A 19,730-nucleotide genomic window follows, 5' to 3' on the forward strand; every position below is an offset into this window, starting at 1 on the left:
CGGAGGCCTTCATTTCTGGAAAGCTAATTAATCCAGGGGAGATTGGAAGCATAGCTACAGGCTCCCGGGGAGGAGATGCTACAGAGCAAGGGGCTCAAGAGGCCGAGCAAGGCTCCTGCAGTGGGGCAGGCGCCACCTTGAGAACACAGGCCCAACCATGAACAGGGACCTCAGAGCTCCTTGCGCTGAAAATGGGGAACAGACATGGGAGGATGGACCCTACAGAAGGCTTGTAGGCAGAGACATTGGATATTCTGGTTTTCTCTGAAGTAGAAGAAATGGTCGTTCTGTGATCTTAAGGGAGTGGTGGTAGGATAGGAACTTGGGAAAACGAGAGAAAATTTGATAGCTTCCGTAAGTAAAGAGAGAGGAGCCAGTCGAAAGCATGCCTGGTCTTGCTGGGTTTTGAAGCCCAGCATGAAGTGGTTGCTTGTGCCTTCTAGAAATCTGGCTGTCACTGTCAGTCCGCTCTTTCACTGAACGCAGTTCATTTTTTATGTGTGTTTCTTTAGCTCTCAATTTGCCAACTAATGTGGAAGATGTTTGCCCAAATATACCGTCTTTGGAGAAACTCATGGAAGAAATTGTGGAATTAGCCGAGTCTGGCATTCGCTACACACAAATACCACATGTGATGGAAGTCATACTGCCCATGCTTTGCAGCTACATGTCCCGTTGGTGGGAGCATGGACCTGAAAACAATCCGGAAAGGGCTGAAATGTGCTGCACAGCACTGAACTCCGAGCACATGAACACACTCCTGGGGAATATATTGAAAATCATATATAATAACTTGGGAATTGATGAGGGCTCCTGGATGAAGAGGTTAGCAGGTAAGAATTGGAAAGGAATGTGCTACTTGAATTTATTTTATTTCCAAAAGGATTTGAAATCAGAAGACTAGGGGCGCCTGGCTAGCTCGTTCAGTAGAACATGCACCTCTTGATCTTGGGGTCATGAGTTTGAGCCCCACGTTGGGTGTAGGGATTACCTAAATAAACAAACTTTAAAAAAATGAAATACAGAAGACTAGAACTTTCCTATCTTAGTCTTTATCAATATTTTCTTCTGTTGTGAAAAATACTAAAAATATTATTATTTCTGTCATGCTGTTCTTTAAAAAAATGTAGATTTAATCAGGCATCAGGTAACTTGCCATATCGTTACAACTTTTGTTGTTGTTATTACAACTTTTAAGCAAGCAAACATTTTCCTGATTGAACAGTCTCTGTAAGAGTAATCAGTAAATGCTGGGTGAAAACTAATGATTCTGTAGACAGAGAGAAAAATAAAACTGGATTTTGAAACAACCCCCTTTTAACAATTCATCTTTTTAGGAGTGGGGGAAGAAAATCAAAGCATGCAGTCAAAAATTTACATTTGTTTATCATTGCACTATTTACATTGGATAACGGGAAGTCATTTCTTTTTATTTTTTTTTAAAGATTTTATTTATTATTTGAGAGAGAGAGCACAAGTGGGGAGAGGGAGAAGCAGACTCTGCTTCGAGCAGGGAGCCCAACAGGGGCTCCATTCCAGGGCCCCGAGATCACGACCTGAGCCAAAGGCAGACGCTTCACCGACTGAGCCACCCAGGCGCCCCAGGAAGCAATTTCAAGGATGAAAAGAAGGGAGACGAACCATGAGAGACTATGGACTCTGAGAAACAAACTGAGGGTTCTAGAGGGGAGGGGGGATGGGTTAGCCTGGTGATGGGTATTAAGGAGGGCACATACTGCATGGAGCACTGGGTGTTATACGCAAACAATGAATCATGGAACACTACATCAAAAACTAATGATGTACTGTATGGTGATTCACATAATAAAATTTAAAAAAAGGGTTTTTAAAGAATTAAATTCAGAAAGAAAAAGACAGAAAGAAAATTATTCATTTACTTAAACTCCAAAGTAATACACTGATGTCTTACTAATTTGGGTAGGGTGTTTTCTCTTTTATACATTTATTATTAGTAAATGAAAGCAACAGTGTCCCATGCAATGTAAGTCTCCCATTGGGACAAGGATGGGGAAGCAGAAGTAATACAACTGGATGTACTCTCATAATTATTCAGTGGTGCATATTCCTTGTAAAGAAAAGGCCAGAGGAACCTTTTCCATTTGGGGATATTTTTCTTCTTTTTGTGAGAATAATTGATTTCTGAAGTGAATGAACGTGTTTCATTCCTATTTTTTTTTCCTATTCCAAATTAGATGCCAATTAAAAACAAAAAACAAGAAAGCACATCAAATTCAATTCAGTAATCATTTTTGAACAGCAACTGTGCAATTAGGTTCGGGACTGGAAAAATGGTTGAGGCATGGGCTGAATCCTGAAAGAAGCCACGTGCTGGGGCGGGGTAGAGGGGGAGTGCGTAAATCATGCAATTACAATTGTAATTATAATCTATCTTCATTTTAACGAATGTTGATGCAGGGCAGAATATTAATGTCTGTCTTCAAACAGTTTTCTCCCAGCCCATTATAAATAAAGTGAAACCTCAGCTCCTGAAAACTCATTTCTTGCCATTAATGGAGAAACTCAAGAAAAAAGCAGCGATGGTGGTGTCTGAGGAGGACCATCTGAAGGCCGAGGCCAGGGGGGATATGTCTGAGGCCGAACTTCTCATTCTGGATGAGTTCACCACACTGGCCAGAGATCTCTATGCCTTCTACCCGCTCTTGATTAGATTTGTGGACTACAACAGGTACAGTGTTCAAAAGCAATGAATTTCTCTGATTCAATCATGTCCTTGCTGGGTTCATATGTCCCAGTGGAATTTCTTCATTGACTACGTGATGAGCTTGTCCATGATTGTGACATAACCAAATGTTTATAGACAGGGTCATTTTCACCAGGCATCTCAGAATTACAGTGGGAAATCATATTCTGGAGCAGGCTGCCTTTTGCAGGTTAAAGTTAGCAGTTTGACAGTTACAATGTTTAAACTGTTTTAAATGTTAAACAAATGGACTCTGAAGCCACTTGTGAGCTCTGTGGGCACAGGCTCGCCCTTAGTTGATTTGGTTTCAAATTTACCATTGAGTGGGTGATTTAAAAAACAAAAAAATGAACTCAAAGGAATAACTAAGAAACCACTTCATTTATTATGTGATCTAGGGCAAAGTGGCTAAAAGAGCCTAACCCGGAAGCAGAGGACCTTTTCCGCATGGTGGCCGAAGTGTTTATCTACTGGTCGAAATCCCATGTAAGTAGGAAAATATCGACAGGGCTTCCTGTTTGGTTTAGGTTAAGGGCTTTCAAGTTTTTAACCAATTTTCCAGTCCCCTTAGTAAATACCTTTGATAATGTTTCTCTAGCTTGCTTCCTAGGTATCCCTTAACTGGTGTGGAGAGAGAACAGATTCCCTTAGGTAGTTTGGGGCAATGTTAAACCTTCTTTTGAGTTTGGGAAAAATCACAGGGGTTTTTAGTTGCACTCCATAAATGGTGGGGTTTTTTCTATTTGCCCCTAAATTTTAGGATAACATGGACATAGAGATGTGGCCTTTTATCCTATAGGCTTCCCTCTGTGTAGAGGTTTTGCTAAGCCCCCGGGGGGCCCTCATGACTAGTTTGAGAAATGCTGAGATAGACTTTTGTTTTTCAAGCACAAGATAACACTTGTTTACTTGTAAAGGTACTACTTCTTTTTTTTTTTTTTTTTAAAGATTTTATTTATTTATTTGAGAGACAGAATGAGATACAGAGAGCATGAGAGGGGGGAGGGTCAGAGGGAGAAGCAGACTCCCTGCTGAGCAGGGAGCCCGATGTGGGACTTGATCCCGGGACTCCAGGATCATGACCTGAGCCGAAGGCAGTCGCTTAACCAACTGAGCCACCCAGGCGCCCCCAAAGGTACTACTTCTTTAAATTTGCTCCAGCAGCACACACCTTTGTTTCTACAGGAGTTTAGTTTTGCTCACGTTAGAATAAAATATAGTTCCTTCTAGGAATCCTGTTGATAGAACTTGTAAGTACATCTTTAGTGAATTTTCACTATTTTGTATGTCACAAGTAGAACTCTGTATTTTTAAATTGGGAAAGGATTTTAATAATAAGAACTTGATATAGTATTCTATAATTATTTCCAATAACTAGCAACTATGGGTAAGTAAGCATTTACTGTTGCCCCAAATTATTTCAAAAGCTTAGAATTTTTGTGTCAATTATAATTCTTGATGGCACTTAGCAAATGGGAGACTCCAAGAAAATAAAAATAAAACCTCAACCTCAGCTTCATTATTTGAGGTGACTTCCCAATTTATTTTATCAGATGGTTATACAAATTCTTTTATTTTAGAAACGTCATATTTTTAAAAAAATAAAATTTTCCTACCTAATGTTTGGGGTAATAAATATTATTTATTGCCTACTTCTGAGGAGTCTGTCAAACTTGATACCAAAATGTATATAAAATACAATTACCCTGAAATAATAGGTGGAATAATGTTTTTTTTAATATATGCACTTGTATCTTCACATTGACTTTCATTTTCTATGATGTCTAAAATTTTTTTAGATCCTTTATGTTCCTCTAGATAAAAGCAAATGATTTCTGAGCCTGTGTAACTCATGTTGAAAAGGGTGCATTAGATCATTCAGGGTGCTTCTGAAGGAATATTTGAAATCCAGAGCCCAGGAGTAAATCGAGAAAAGTAAAAATTGCATATTTTTCCTTGAAGGACTGAGAAACTTCAACTTCATCAGTCACCAAAATACCAAAAAAGCTTCTTCAAATATATATGCAAGTCAAAATTTTGGAACAAGTATTTGGAGTATTTATCACAGTCAGTAGATTTTTAGATGAATGTCTAATGATAATTTCAGGAGTAAGAAAAAAATCTGAGTATGTACTTTTGAATCTCATGGGTATATTTAAAACCCAAATCTGTTAGTATGTGTCCTATATATTCTTCCCCAGATATTTAAAAGTGAAACTCTATGAGCAACCATATTATTATAAATGGTAAGATCAGAATGTTAGTGTGAGCTGAATGAAAGTCAAAGCTTAGTCCTTTCATTGTCCTTCACACAAAACCTTTTATTATTCATCAGTTATTAACATATTTGGATCCTTACTAGGAAATCATTTTATTTGGGTTTTGCTCATCCCAAAGAGGAAGGCATATGCTTAGATCATTAACTTCTCTTTTAAAACTCTGATGATCTCGCTTTTATTTTGTTTGCCTTCTTTACTATCACTGCTCAAACACTTGGCTTTGCCTGTGTTCTTATGTTCCTGAGTTAAAAGTGAATAAAATAATGTTATAGTAGATAATAATGAGAAAGTAGATAAAATATCTGACAGACTGGAAAGTTACATCATAGATGTGTGTGCCCTGTTTTTCTCCCAAGAAGCAGTATATGCCTTTCACCAGCTAAATTGGGATTTGAATACTCACTCTACCCTTCGGTAGATGTGTGACATTGGTATTTAAATATTCTGGATCTTAGGGGCGCCTGGGTGGCTCAGTCGTTAAGCGTCTGCCTTCGGCTCAGGTCATGATCCCAGGGTCCTGGGATCGAGCCCTGCATCGGGCTCCCTGCTCAGCTGGGAGTCTGCTTCTCCCTCTCCCACTCCCCCTGCTTGTGTTCCCTCTCTTGCTGTGTCTCTCTCTGTCAAATAAATAAATAAAAAAAAATAAAAAATAAAATATTCTGGATCTTAGTTTTCCCACCTTTGAATCATACATATTTATATCTAGTTCCCAGAATTGTTGCCCCAAGCCAAGCACCCTCATTGGATATTTAAAAAAAATATTTGCTCCCCTTTCTTGGTAAGTCTTATGTATCAAATTACTACTTATCTTTGTATAAACTTTTGGGTCCTGTGTAACCTCTAATTGCATGGGCTTCTTATCCATGTTATAGATCAGTTATATTTTAACTGAAATTTTCTTTGCAAATTCTCAGAATTTCAAGAGGGAAGAGCAGAACTTCGTGGTACAGAATGAAATCAACAATATGTCTTTCCTTATCACTGACACCAAGTCGAAGATGTCAAAGGTATTACTATAATCTGTTGCCCAGTTCTAGAAAATTTTTGAATGTAACTTTCATTGTTGATTTTTTTCTACATATTTTGGAAGGTGTACAACTGAGATTTTAGAGATTTTGTAATGCTTACTGATTAAATGCATACACACATACACAAGGTTTTAAGGGTATGCGGGATTTGTTTTAAGTAGGTACAGTAAGACACACAGACACAGAAATGACTTCCATGAAGGAAGAAGGTTTTACTCGCAGTTCCCTAGAAACTGAAGGCATGGCATATGGTGGGGGCATGTGGCAAAGCATTATTGTCAGTCTTGTGGCAGAGGGAACAAGGGGGAAGAGGTGGGCAGGAAACTTCATTGAGGTTTTTGTGGGAAGGGGCAGGCAAAGCAGGGTAAGCAGGTTTAGGATTGACCAGTTCGAGTAATTTCAATGGACTCTGGGGTGTAGGGAGCATCCCTAGTTGTCTGGTACCTAGGCCTGGGGCGATTAAGGCAGGTGGATCGAGACCCAGGAAAAGACATAATTGGGGAATATGAGAGTCTGGGTTGGTTGGTTTGTATATGAAAAGCATGCTTGCAGGAAAGTAATTTATTATCTGTAGGAAATGATCAGTATTAGGCGGGACATGTGCCAAGTATGTAAACATCAAAATAATTAGCTGCACTGTTTAAGAACCACATGTATGAATTCCAGGTTCTCACATAGGAGATGGGATGTATGGCTCTAGATTTTTGTTTTCTCTGTCACTCATGTTGGGGAGGGGAGGAACTTTCAAAACACTTTAAAATTCATGCCTTTATTGTTCAAATTACCACTAAATAAGAAAATGAATATATTACATGGGGTAACACAGAAAGTATGCTGCCAAATGGCCAAAGATGCAGAATAGTGTGAATCTGGCCAAGGAAATCAGTCTCTACCCTCTCTGTCAATGATGGAAGAGAGTTTCAGTGGGAGGGACACCTACTGCATGACCCAAGAATGACTGGTACCTGTCACCTGCTTCTTTGGTGGCCATGAGGATAGTTGACTCACATCACTCAAGGCTCCTATTCTTTTTTAGAGTTTTAAATGCCATGTATTTGACACTATTACACATGAACTAAAAGCTAAGCCTCACTGAAGGTTTGCATACCTAGAACATCTGTCCAACTGAGAGACTATTCATGTGCCTGTGCTCTGGAAACACACATAAAAGATGAGAACTTTGCTCTCCTCTGGGCTGCCGATAAGCCTGAAGAGTGAGCTGTTGCTGTCCTGAGATGCTGTGCATGTCTCATGGATGTTTTGAACTGAAAACTGTTAGTGAATATTTCTGCTTTGACAGCATGTTGTCAACTTAGGACCGTGTTATCAGAGGCATAGAGAGAGGACAAAAGGGGGTCAGTGTTTCCTTTGGGTCGATGATGGTGGTTCTGGTCTATCATGAAACTCAACGATAAATGAAAAGTCTTTAAAGCAGAGGTCTGCCTGTTCTTACAGACATCCTCTTCCCTCTTTTTCCTCATTATAGTCCACTGTGCATCCCGGAAGCCAGACTGGGGGCATCTGTACAGATTGACTCAGAGTAACATTTACTCCTATTTGCAGGGAGAAAATGCAAAGTAATGGATTGAAGCATCTTAATATCCGCCCCCCCCAACCCCGCCTCCACACGCGCTAAATTTTCTCAAACCTTTCCATCTCTACCATACGACTGCTGACACTCTGAGACAGGATACATAGCAAATAACAGCAACATTGACAAAGTACTTTATTTATTTATTTATTTATTTATTTATTTATTTATTTATTTTAAGATTTTATTTATTTGAGAGAGAGAGAGAGAGAACATGAGCAGGGCGAGGGTCAGAGGGAGGGGGAGAAACAGACTTCCCACTGAGCAGGGAGCCCACCTCGCGGCTCAATCCCAGGCCCCTGAGATCATGACCTGAGTTGAAGACAGACGCTTCACCAACTGAGACACCCAGGTGCCCTTGACGAAGTTTTTAGAAATCAGTGATCATGCTTTCCTTCCTTGTTTTTAAGATTTGTTGTTGATTTTGTCTGCACATGTGCTTGAAATTTTATATCGCATAAGTACCATGAACTTTTTTCCTAGAAGTAATGTTTCTAGTTTAAATAATGGAGTCCAATTCACTAATATGCTGTATTGTTTCACCAAAGGAATCATGATGTCCTTGTGTTTCAGCATTTGGACAGATTTGAGAGTAACTGTGTTGACCAAAGTAGCATCATAACTATACTTTCATCAGTGCCGTTGAGGTGCTCTGCTAAGCCCAGATAGCATGAAGGACCCAGAAGTGGGATGTAGTCAGGGGATGAGTAACATCTTTCCCAAAAGTCTGTCTTGTTCAGGTCTAGTGCCAAGAATGGATAACAGGAGGGCAGCCATAGGTCTGACATCTGAAGCTGAAATGGACAGGGAGGTGTTCCCCCCCATGCGATGCTGAGAACAGAATGATGCAGAAAGCTTCGGGGATTCCTCTGACAAAGCCTCAAACTGTCTGCCCGAGACATCACCATGACCGATCGATCCATCCCCCAGAGTCCAGAAGAAAAAAGGAACTCTTTTGAATGGAGATTCAGACCCAAACGTAAACCACAGAACAAATTGTCATGTATCAGTCTTCAGCCAGGCATCCAAGCAGGGACTTGATAAGATAGAAAATAGATGACTCTAGGTAAAAGATGGACATAGACAGCTGAAGCCAGCAGACCAATTCGGAATATGGTAATCTGGGATTGGGAACCTCATTTTGACTTAATATGTACGTAGCCCATAAGGCAGAGAGAGGCCAGTGCATTTGAAATTGGCCATAATGCTCTTCAGAGAGGGTGACCACGCATGTGGGGTGTGGCAGCCCAGCTGTGTCTTTGTCCGAAGTGTGGGGAATGGTGCTGCTGACTACTGCAAGGGGCTATTAGTGTACTTCCCCCGGTTGTTAACATGTAGGGTGGTGAGTGCCCTCCCTCCAAGGAAGCCATTCCCTCCTGCCCCCTGCTCTTGCTCTGAGCCCTTCCTTCCAGCAGGGCCCTGGGCCCTTTGTGTGCAACCCCACTGTGACTTCTTTTAGACCAAACATTCTACAAAGGCAGGGAACATGTTTTATTGACTTGGTAACTCTAAAGCTCAATGCAGCGCTTGGTGCATCACGGCTACTTAATTAGTATGGATAAATCAAATGAAAATTTGAATTTAAAGAGTTTGAAATTTGGTCCTTAACCTGGGCATTTGTGTGTGTCTTACTTTACTATTGTTGAATAGTAAACACTATTGAATGTTGAATTGGTGCAAAATATATAATGTTGCATCATTATATGGCTAGCATTGCTGAAGTTTTTAATTTCATAACTTGTTTTAAAAACATATACAGGTAGCATCTGTTACAAATTCTGTTTGTCGATGTGAGGAAAAAAATAGTGGGTTTTGCCTATTGCATTATAGAATTATATCCTATTTTCAGGGCGTCTGGGTGGCTCAGTCGTTAAGCATCTGCCTTCGGCTCAGGTCATGATCCCAGGGTCCTGGGATCGAGCCTGGCATCGGGCTCTCTGCTCAGCGGGAAGCTGCTTCTCCCTCTCCCACTCTCCCCGCTTGTGTTCCCTCTCTCGCTGTGTCTCTCTCTGACAAATAAATAAAATCTTAAAAAAAAAAAAAAAAGAATTATATCCTATTTTGTTTTAAGATTTCAGTTCCTGTTGAAATGTAGCAACTGGCCTTAGTTGTTTCAAAGTCACTATTTTCCCCAGCTTTATTAAAATACAATTGGCATATAACATTATGTAATGTAAGGTGAACAAATCAACAACATATTGATTTGATACACCTCTGTATTGCGACTTGATTATCAGCATAGCATTAGTTAATACCCACATCATGTCAAATAATTACCATCTGTTTTTTTGTGGTGAGGACACTTAAGATCTAATCTCTTGACAACTTTCAAGTAGATAACATAGGATCATTAACTATAATCACTCTGCTGTACCTTAGATCCCCAGAACTTATTTATCTTATAACTGGAGGTGTGTACCCTTTGATCAGCATCTCCCCATTCTCTGCCCCACCCCCTAACTTCCTAGCCCCTGGGAACCACCACTCTGGCTCTCTGTTTTCCTCAGTTTGGCTTTTTTAGATTCCACATATATGTGATATCATATGGTATTTGTCTTTCTCTGTCTAACTTATTCATTTAGCACAGTGCCCTCAGGATTCACCCATGTTGTTGCAGTGGCAGGATTTCTTTCTTTCTCGTAGTTGAATAACACCCCACTCTGTGTATATATCCATGCACGAACTCATAGGTTGTTTCCAGATCTTGGCTATTGTGAATAATGCTGCAGTGAACAGGAGAGTGCAGATATCTCTTTGAGACCCTGTTTTCATTCCCTTTGGATGAATATCTGGCAGTGTAATTGCTGGATCATGTCTTTCTATTTTTAATTTTTTGAGGAACCTTCATACTGTTTCCCACAGTGCCTGCACCCGTTTGTATTCCCACCAACAGCGCACAAGGGCTCCCTTTCCCCCACATCATCGCCAGCATTTATTATCTCTTGTCTTTTTGATCATTAGGCTCACTTTTATAATTAATATGTCTAAAATATTTTTTAAAACCATTAATAAATATCTGTATTTTGTTTTGCTTTGGTAGGCTATTTCAGTGTAGGAGTATTAGAAATGCTTCCCTTTTTTCCTGATCTCTATTAAATTTTAGATTATTTTAGGTGAGATTGTTAGAGCTATTTTTGTGTATGTGAAAGAGAGTGAGAGAGAGACAGAGAGAGACTGATTGATGACAGAGGTCAGTTTATCCTACTTTCCTCTCTAAGTATGTCCATACATTGACCAAGCTATTCATCTCTCACCAAGCTATTCATCTCTGATTCAAATGTTAGGAATTGGTCAAAAATGAAATATCATGCAAATTCAGTAGCTTTAGCAGTTCTTCTCAAATTACTGAGCAGCTCCTACGGGCAAGGCAAAGTGCTTGGTTCTGAGTAGATGGAAAGGAACAGAACAAATTTGGCCACTGTCCTAATGGAGCTCTATAGTCTGTGGAGGAAAAAGGTGCCAATCAAAGAAAAAAACCCAACTGACATAGATGTACATGAGGATACTTGATTGTTTGTAGATTTAATTTCTTTATACTAGAAGTGGATTCTATCACCCGTAAGTGTTCAAAGATATAACAACTTCTCTTTTCGGTTTATAGATTTCCTGTTGCATGTAATGCAAGATTACTGTTTGAGCATAAGTAGGAATTTATTGATCTGGTGTTTCTCAAAATTGAGCAATTTATAGTTGCCCTTAGTGTTGATTTTAATGATTTTTATTGTATGGTCACTTAAATATTTATAAATATCAGACCAGGTAAAATGTGCTTATACAATCATAAACCCAAAAGAACTTTACAAGTTAAAATCAAAGAAAACCACAACACCAACAAAATGTAGACATTAACGTATTGTAGGACATTGTTTTGCTGAAGCGAAATTACCAGAATTGGATAGAAATATGTTTGTGTAATTTGTATCAATTTGTTTAATTTTTAGGATGTCGGTTCCTTATTTGGGTAATTATTTTTATCACTGTGGTTGCATTTCCTTTTAGCAAAGAGCTCATTTAAAACCACTGATCCATTTTTTTATGGGTTAATCAATTTAATAGTACAAATAATTATTCATTGGTTTTTTTCCTCCTAAACTTACTGAAATTAATCTCTTACAGATTGGTAAAGGGCAGGATCCATGCAATAAGTACATCTCTTTGGAAAGTTAATATAATTTCATTGCTATAGTTAAGATATTATAGGTTTGATATATCAATATATAATATATATCATAGTAAATACATTATATAATATTAATATATAAGCTACCATTACTTTATGATGACAATTATTTTACTACTTAATATGAAAAAATTCAACATGTTGTGATAGATTTTGTCTCTTTGTGGGGAAAGCAAATCATTTGTATGTTAAATTCTCTTCTGTTTTTTTTCACAGTAGACCAAAACTATTACAGTATGTTATTATCCTGAAAATATCTTCCATGTGTGATTTATTGCTACAAAGAAATTTAACATGCACAAAGAAGTGGATATGGGACAATTATTTTAATTTTGATGTTCGAGTATACCCTCTTAATAGAATAATACTCATTACCCAGTGAAAATTAGACCCTGCATTTAAAGTGACCCTGAGGCACAGACATAAAATTTAACAAAAATCACAAAAGAACCCTGAAGTAGCATGGCAGTATTCAGATGTAAACAGGTCATCCAGAGATAATCCTGAATATTTATGTTACACCAATTAGTATATTACATCTGTTTCCACTAGAGAGGGGTTAATGCCCTAGGGAGACAAGTCTGCAGATTACATAAAAGGCTAATATATTTTCTAATAGTTTTATATGTATCATGTGCATGTGTGTGAGAGAAAGAGAGTTCATATTTGAAAGCAAGCATCTGTCAAAACAAAAATAAACCATATATTCTTACATTTTTCCTCATAAGCAATGAAAACTATAAAACATACTATATCTGAAATTCCCATGGATTTTTCATATATCCGTCTGCTCCTCTAAAATCGCAATGTGCATTCTCCTTTTGAAAGTGTGTAGAAAGCACACCAATGAATGGTAATGAGCTGGGAAGCTGAAAGTAGGACTTGGAAATTAGCAAGAGATGCTAAGAAGGAAAGAGGAAAAGGATTCTCAAAAATAGGGACCAACTGAAAATAAGGAAGATGGAACCACAGACAAGTTAGGAGAGGTTCATAGTTCTGAACTTGAGAAAAGCAGTCAGAAATTCTAACACAGCTTTGTTCCGTAGGCAGCTGTCTCTGATCAGGAAAGGAAGAAAATGAAGCGCAAAGGAGATCGATATTCCATGCAGACTTCTCTTATTGTGGCAGCTCTGAAGCGGTTGCTGCCCATTGGGTTGAATATCTGTGCCCCTGGGGACCAGGAGCTCATTGCTCTGGCCAAAAACCGATTCAGTATGGTAAGTTTCCTGTGCACACCGGTGATGACGATCACTTGTCCTCCCAACTCTCAAATGTATAGTCTCCTTCTGCTCACTACTCTGTGACAATATTTCATTGGCATTAAATGTTCTTTTGAGCAGTTTCTCTGCTTAAACTCTACCATTCAGATACAAAGACTGCCTATTTTTTTTTGTGGCTGTTTTTCTTTCTAAATTATGTTAATCACCTTCAGAGACTACTCAGGAACCATAGGGAAAAGATGCAAACAAGTTCCTGGTAGTGAAAAAAAAATGGATTCCATATGAACTCCTATATAAAATTTGTTATGAGACGTCTCTTCAAATTTTTGAGGGGTAATTTTTCACTGTTAGAAGAATCATCTACTGTGCTGATGGTGGCTGGATAAGGTGTTGACTTTTAAATCAGCAGCTCTTCTCCTTTGCAAGCTTTGAAATTTAAGGTTTCCAGATCTCTTTATGGCCCCTGTGTTTTCTCTTCATGGCTACGCAGATGCAATTTTACAAAAATATACAGTGGGATTACTATTTTATATTTAGGGAAATTGGAGCGCATATTCTTCCTCTGCCTGTTCCCACACTGAATGAAGCACCTTTCTGTGTATCCAGAGTTTAACACTGTGAGATAATTAAGGGGATGTTGTAGCAGAGTGGACTGCATGGATGCAGTTCTGCTAACGGTTGTTCTAGTATTTGATTCTCAGGATATGCTCCTTGTTATTACTGGAGCATGGGGGATATCATTAAGTGCCAAAATTACTTGGTGGAGATTTCAGAGAATAATGGAGACATACTTCTGTTTGAACCCAAGGGAACATGGTTCTCCCACTTCTTGTGAACTGGAAATTCTGTTCCATTGAGTCTTACCAGCACTTAACTGTAGAAATAAAGTAGGTTGTTATCTTGTTTCTAGTCACAGCAGTATCAAGAAATTATCTGAAAAAGAACCCCCCCAAATTTGTGACATGTATTTAAATCCTGTAAATATGTTTATTTTGACATATACTATTTCAAAAGCAGTTAGATTTATTTCTGTTGACTTGTGACAGTTGATGCATTATAAGACTTCTTTTAGGTAACATTTATTTCTTGACAGAAAGACACTGAGGATGAAGTACGAGATATAATCCGCAGTAATATTCATTTACAAGGCAAGGTAAGCCAGATTTAACCACATTTAGTATTTATAAATTAGTTAATCTCTCTTTGAATAGTACTACATATAATGTTACTTCAGCAGTTAAGAAAGTAGAAATATAATACTTTAATCAGTCTTTATTCTACTTGCAAACCTTTTGGTATTAAAGACTCTCAAGATAACAAATGATGGATTTTTAAAGTAGATCATCAAAGAATCTCAGACTTTGAAGAAAATCTGTCATGATTTGAAATAAAGGTTGGAAATTTCCTTCACTAGCTGTGTTTGAGGACTTTTGGGGACATGGAGACAGGTGTCCATAAGAATTTAAACTTTTACATCTAGTGACCAGAAATTAAATATGTGTATTTAAGAGTCATTAATACATAGGAGATATTAAGAGTTGCCGTAATAGGAATAAATGAATTTACCTAGGGAGGTGAAGGAAAACATGAATGGAAATCATGAGAAGAGCTACTTATTAATGTTGGGTAAAAAAAAAAAAAAAATTGCTAGAAGTGCGTTCTGTAATCCAGTAAGCATTTACTATTATTTGGAATTTTTTTCATACTAGGAGATAAATTGTTCATATGTTCATGGAACCTCCTATGTAGTGTATGAAATCTAGCAGTTTATTATTTTGATTCAGTGTATTTGCTTCCATTCTGGTGTCCCTTCTGGAGAATTTTCTCAATTATGGAAATGTCCAAATGTCAAAAAGTAGTGACTACAATATAATGTTTGCTTTTCTGGGTATTAAAATGTTTCTTTCCAAGATCAAAACCATATTCTTTTTCTTTTAACACTTAGGACTACAATATGATAAAGGTGAGATGTAGCTTTCCAATATTCACAAGAAACAAATATTGATTAAAACAAATTTCATGTGCACTTTGATGTGTATGTACTCAGTCATACATTTAGTTATAAACTTGTCTAGAACAGGAGATGAATTCCTATTAGAGCTTGGTCCCTCTTCAGATAGCAAAAAGATTTTGAACATTTTAAAATGTACTAATAGATCTTCCAACTAAACCTCAAGTGAAGGGTTTATGCTACATATATGGGTATTTACGGAGATCATGTAGTCCTTGAAAGGGTCTCCCAGGGGACTCAAGACCGCACTTTGAGAACCATGGTCTAGGACAACCACTACCAAGTAGAGTCAGGAGATGTTTAGTACCTCTTAAGGAAGGTTCTGTGCTTCTCTCGGGAAATAATCAAATGAAAAAGGTTGTCTTGAAGAAGTAGAAGGAAATTTTTTTTTTTTTAAAGGTTTTATTTATTTATTTGACAGAGAGAAACACAGCTAGAGAGGGAATACAAGCAGGGGGAATGGGAGAGGGAGAAGCAGGCTCCCCGTGGAGCAGGGAGCCTGATACGGGGCTCGATCCCAGGACCCTGGGATCATGACCTGAGCCAAAGGCAGACACTTAATGACTGAGCCACCCAGGCGCCCCAGAAGGAAATTCTTCCATTATATTCTAGAGGTTACTTGTAGGAGTACTGTGGACAATTTATATTGTGTACTGGGGAGTCAGGAAGAAAGAAGAGCAGAGAAGGAAACACATACATAATCAACATTTCACTTCAAAATGGATGAGACCTGAAAATAAAGTGGTAATGAATACATAGATTTCCTTTTTGACATTTCAGTCTATACTTGTGCTGCAAGTTAGGCACACATATTATGGAGCCATACAGATTAACAGAAGATGAATTCTTTTGTTCCTAACACCTTCTCAAATATATTGTCTTGAAATTGTAGGACTGGTAATCCTGGGAGCCAGAAGGAGTAATTTTATATTAGAAAGAATAAAGATTCTACTTATCTTGCCAAATACAAGTAAACATGTGTTAAAATTCAGAAGTACCAAACACAGTCCTCAGATGAAAAAAGTATATGGGAAAAAACATTTCGTTTTATCAAAGGACAAATGGTGTTTACAAGTCATTCAGTGTTTGCCTCTAGGTGAAAGTTATTTTTCACATTTCCAACTCTGTTTTCTCAGACTAGGAGTTGTGAAGTTTCAGATGTTGTCCATTTACCTTTGCTTCATTACCCTCTGTCTCCCATTCTTAATGGAAATTTGAAAGGGGAAGAGAAATATAAAGGGATTGCTTTGCCTGTTTTTAATGACATAGTTATTTCTATGTTATTTCTTTGCAGTAATGTGATCTGTTCCTTGTAAGGATGCTTGTATTTTTCAGTTTCTATGATTTTATAATAATCCTTCTCAAAAACATACAGAATTCAGTTATATCTCCCACTCAGGAAAATTGACAGTGTTAAAAAGACTCCTTTATTATAGAATATGACTTTATTAACCTTCCATCGGTTTATATTGCTATCTTTGTTTCAGTGAAACTGAGCTCACTTGTAGAGTCCCTCTATTTATAGTTAAGTGTGATCCCATATCATTGCCTGTGAAAATAAGTATGTAGATCTTTCAGTGTTTGTGAAAGGGGCAAAGAAAGATAGAAGGTTGCTTTGTCTACTTCCTTGCCTTGACTATGTCCAGCTCATCCTTACGTCTTAGGCAAAACTTCCCTTGTTCAGGGGAATCTTACCAACCACCAGCAGGTTAAGTTGAAGCTCACGATACCTTATATTTCTCTTGAGTAGCCTTCATCACAATTGTACATATTTAATTTCTATCTTCTCCACTAGATGATTAATTTCATGAGTATGAGATCACTCTCTGACCTGATCTCTGCACAGAGTTTTGACACTGGGCTACACGCAATAAAGTAGGTCTTCCCCCCTTTAGGTTGTAACCTTGTATTTTTGAAACTTTTTCCTTTTTTCTGCAGCTGGAGGATCCTGCTATCAGATGGCAAATGGCTCTTTACAAAGATTTACCAAACAGGACCGAAGATACATCAGATCCGGAGAAGACTGTGGAAAGAGTATTAGATATAGCGAATGTGCTTTTTCATCTTGAGCAGGTTAGATTCTGCATTGATTCCATTGTATTTGCCTTAACCATGTAAGCGCATTTTAAATGATTCATTGTTAGCTGTGGGCCAAAAAACATATATGTTTAGCATATTTATTATAAAGAATATATGATTCAGGAGCGCTTATATCTAATAAGCAAAATTTCCAAGCTTATAATTTTTGTAGCAATATATAGCTAATGTATTTTGGGATATCACAGTCTTTGTTTTTTTGTCTTTTCTCAAAATATTTCTGTGATTATACAGATAAATAGGATTATATATTTAATTTTAAATCATTCTAACAAAAATTTCAAGAGTTACCTGATTCCATGTTCTACATATCATTTTTTATTACTGCTCATAACAACATGTTTGAGATGCTGTCACTAGTTTAGTATTTGAATTTTTTTTTGGTCATTTGCTTCACCTTTCCTTTTATTATAGATATTTTTGAGTTAATTTTCTCCAAGATCAGCAATAAATTACATTTAGAGAAGAGCAGTGCATTAATATTAAAATTGTGTGTGAATAGTGTTTTTATATAATTTTTCAGTTGTATCCTACCTTAAACTACAAAGTTCACTATGTGTTTGATTTCCTTATTCATTATTCAGCAATTCCCAAACCAATAATATTTGAAACATTATCCATCCATGGGTTATATTGTTGTGTAAGGAATGTTCTGGTTTAGGTAAAATATCTGTGATACACAGACATCATCCCTGTTTCTCATGAGGTCCGTTCAGCAGAATGACACCAAGTGAGGGAGCTCAGTATGAACCCAACAGTGTGATCTCTCCTTGGGCCTTCATGACAGTCCTCACCTGACATGGCAGGTCTCTCATTTTACAACAAACATAAAATAATAAAAGGGCCTATGTCATCTCAGGAACTTTGTCACCTAAATGTTTTGAAGACCATATTGGCATAGCAATAACAAACATTTTTCTTTGATTCCTATTTAATGTTATCTGGTGATCCTATCCCAGCCTTGACCAGTTAAATAACATAAGGATATCACCTAATGTAGTATCCTTTTACTTTCCTTCTTGCTTACTCAAGTGCCCCTCAAACATTAATAACTTCTCCCATGGCATACAATTTATCACTACACCTGATGAAATTTAACTAGGATACCCTTAAACCACATGGCTATCGACATGTATTTACATTGTTTAACACCACACTATTAATCATATAATATAATAAAATTTAGGAAACTTAATATTCCCCTAAATATTTCCGTAATATTTTCATGAAATATTAAATAAGTACAAATTATCAGTCAGTAGGTGATGAGACTTAAGGTAATGAAATTTTATTGACGTATAAAGTCATAGAGTTGTTTTTCCAGCATTGTATACATATTTAAGAGGACTATTAAATATCTATTTAATGTGTACTGGAGGATTATTTCTGGCAGTAGTACTCTACCGTAAGGTTTTTTTTGTTTTGTTTTGTTTTTTAGAGAGGGTGGGGGGCGGGGCAAAGAGAGGGAGACCAAGAATCCCAAGCAGGCTCCACACCCAGCACAGAGCCTGACGCAGGGCTCAGTCTCACAACTCTGAGATCATGACCTGAGCTGAAATCCAGAGTCAGATGCTCAACCAACGAGCCACCCAGGCACCCCATACTGTAAGGTTTTAATTCTTCCTAGTTTTCATGCACATGTCTGGATTTGTTTGAATGAATTTTAGATAACATTAAATGAAGCTTATTGAAATCTGATGATGTTTTATTCTAGCGACATATATTGATAACTGTATTCAATTGTAATGAACGAAGTCATATGTAGTGAGATTCATTCTATGACGCAGCCATTCCCTCCATGAACGTTTATTGTATGCACTACCGTATGGCAGCATTAGACTCCGCAGGTTCTGGGGATTGAATGCTGTCTCTCGACTCAAGTAGGTCATGCCGTAGTAGGGCATGTGGACACATAAATAGATAAAGATGTAATGATACAGATGTGCCGGGACACAAAATGTGCTGAATAGACATATAAGGAGTCCAGACAGTCTCGTTGCCAAGTAGGTGATCTCCATAATCTTAAAGGAATTTTCTAGGAAAAGGTAAGGGGGTCAGATTTTAGTTAAGGTCAACTATTCTTCACATTGTTAAGAATATGAGTAAAAAGAAATCATCAATTACCAAAGACTAGAAAAGAGTGAAAGATGGGCCACAAGAGGAATTCATGCCTTCAATACCTCTATTCTAATGTTAATTTGTCCCTCATTCATTGAGTAGCTTGCGAAGAATATCTTCACTTGCTCAACTCAATGCAAAAACAGTGGGTGCGTAGCAGATATTTGATTTAATTTATCTCCCGTATCAGCAACCTTTGCAATTGTATATTTTATTTCTTTTTTTTTAAGATTTTATTTATTTGAGAGAGAGAGAGACAGAAAGCCCCACAAGCAAGGAGAGTGGCAGGCAGAGGGAGAAGCAGGCTCCCTGCTGAGCAAGGAGCCTGATGTGGGGCTGGATCCCAAGACCCTGGGATCATGACCTGAGCAGAAGGTAGAGGATTAACCAACTGAGCCACCCAGGTGCCCCTGCAATTGTATATTTTATACTGCACATCTGGTCATTGGTCCCATGAGAGTAACCTGTCCCCTTGCAATTTCCT

The 19,730-nt window shown here is 37.8% G+C and overlaps 1 protein-coding gene across 3 annotated transcripts in view; it reads left to right on the top strand.

Moving 5' to 3' along the window:
- The window catches only part of RYR2 (ryanodine receptor 2), a 731,966-nt gene that overhangs the window by 607,246 nt on the left and 104,990 nt on the right, over positions 1 to 19,730 (top strand). For all 3 annotated transcript variants that reach the window (XM_078077755.1, XM_078077754.1, XM_078077753.1), the window contains 7 exons: positions 513 to 833; positions 2,467 to 2,707; positions 3,121 to 3,208; positions 5,916 to 6,008; positions 12,847 to 13,017; positions 14,114 to 14,173; positions 16,970 to 17,104. In XM_078077755.1, coding sequence (XP_077933881.1) covers positions 513 to 833; positions 2,467 to 2,707; positions 3,121 to 3,208; positions 5,916 to 6,008; positions 12,847 to 13,017; positions 14,114 to 14,173; positions 16,970 to 17,104 — 1,109 coding nt within the window. The remainder of the gene's footprint in view (positions 1 to 512; positions 834 to 2,466; positions 2,708 to 3,120; positions 3,209 to 5,915; positions 6,009 to 12,846; positions 13,018 to 14,113; positions 14,174 to 16,969; positions 17,105 to 19,730) is intronic.

The sequence above is a fragment of the Halichoerus grypus genome, chromosome 7, assembly GCF_964656455.1.
Source record: "Halichoerus grypus chromosome 7, mHalGry1.hap1.1, whole genome shotgun sequence".
Classification (NCBI taxonomy): domain Eukaryota; kingdom Metazoa; phylum Chordata; class Mammalia; order Carnivora; family Phocidae; genus Halichoerus; species Halichoerus grypus.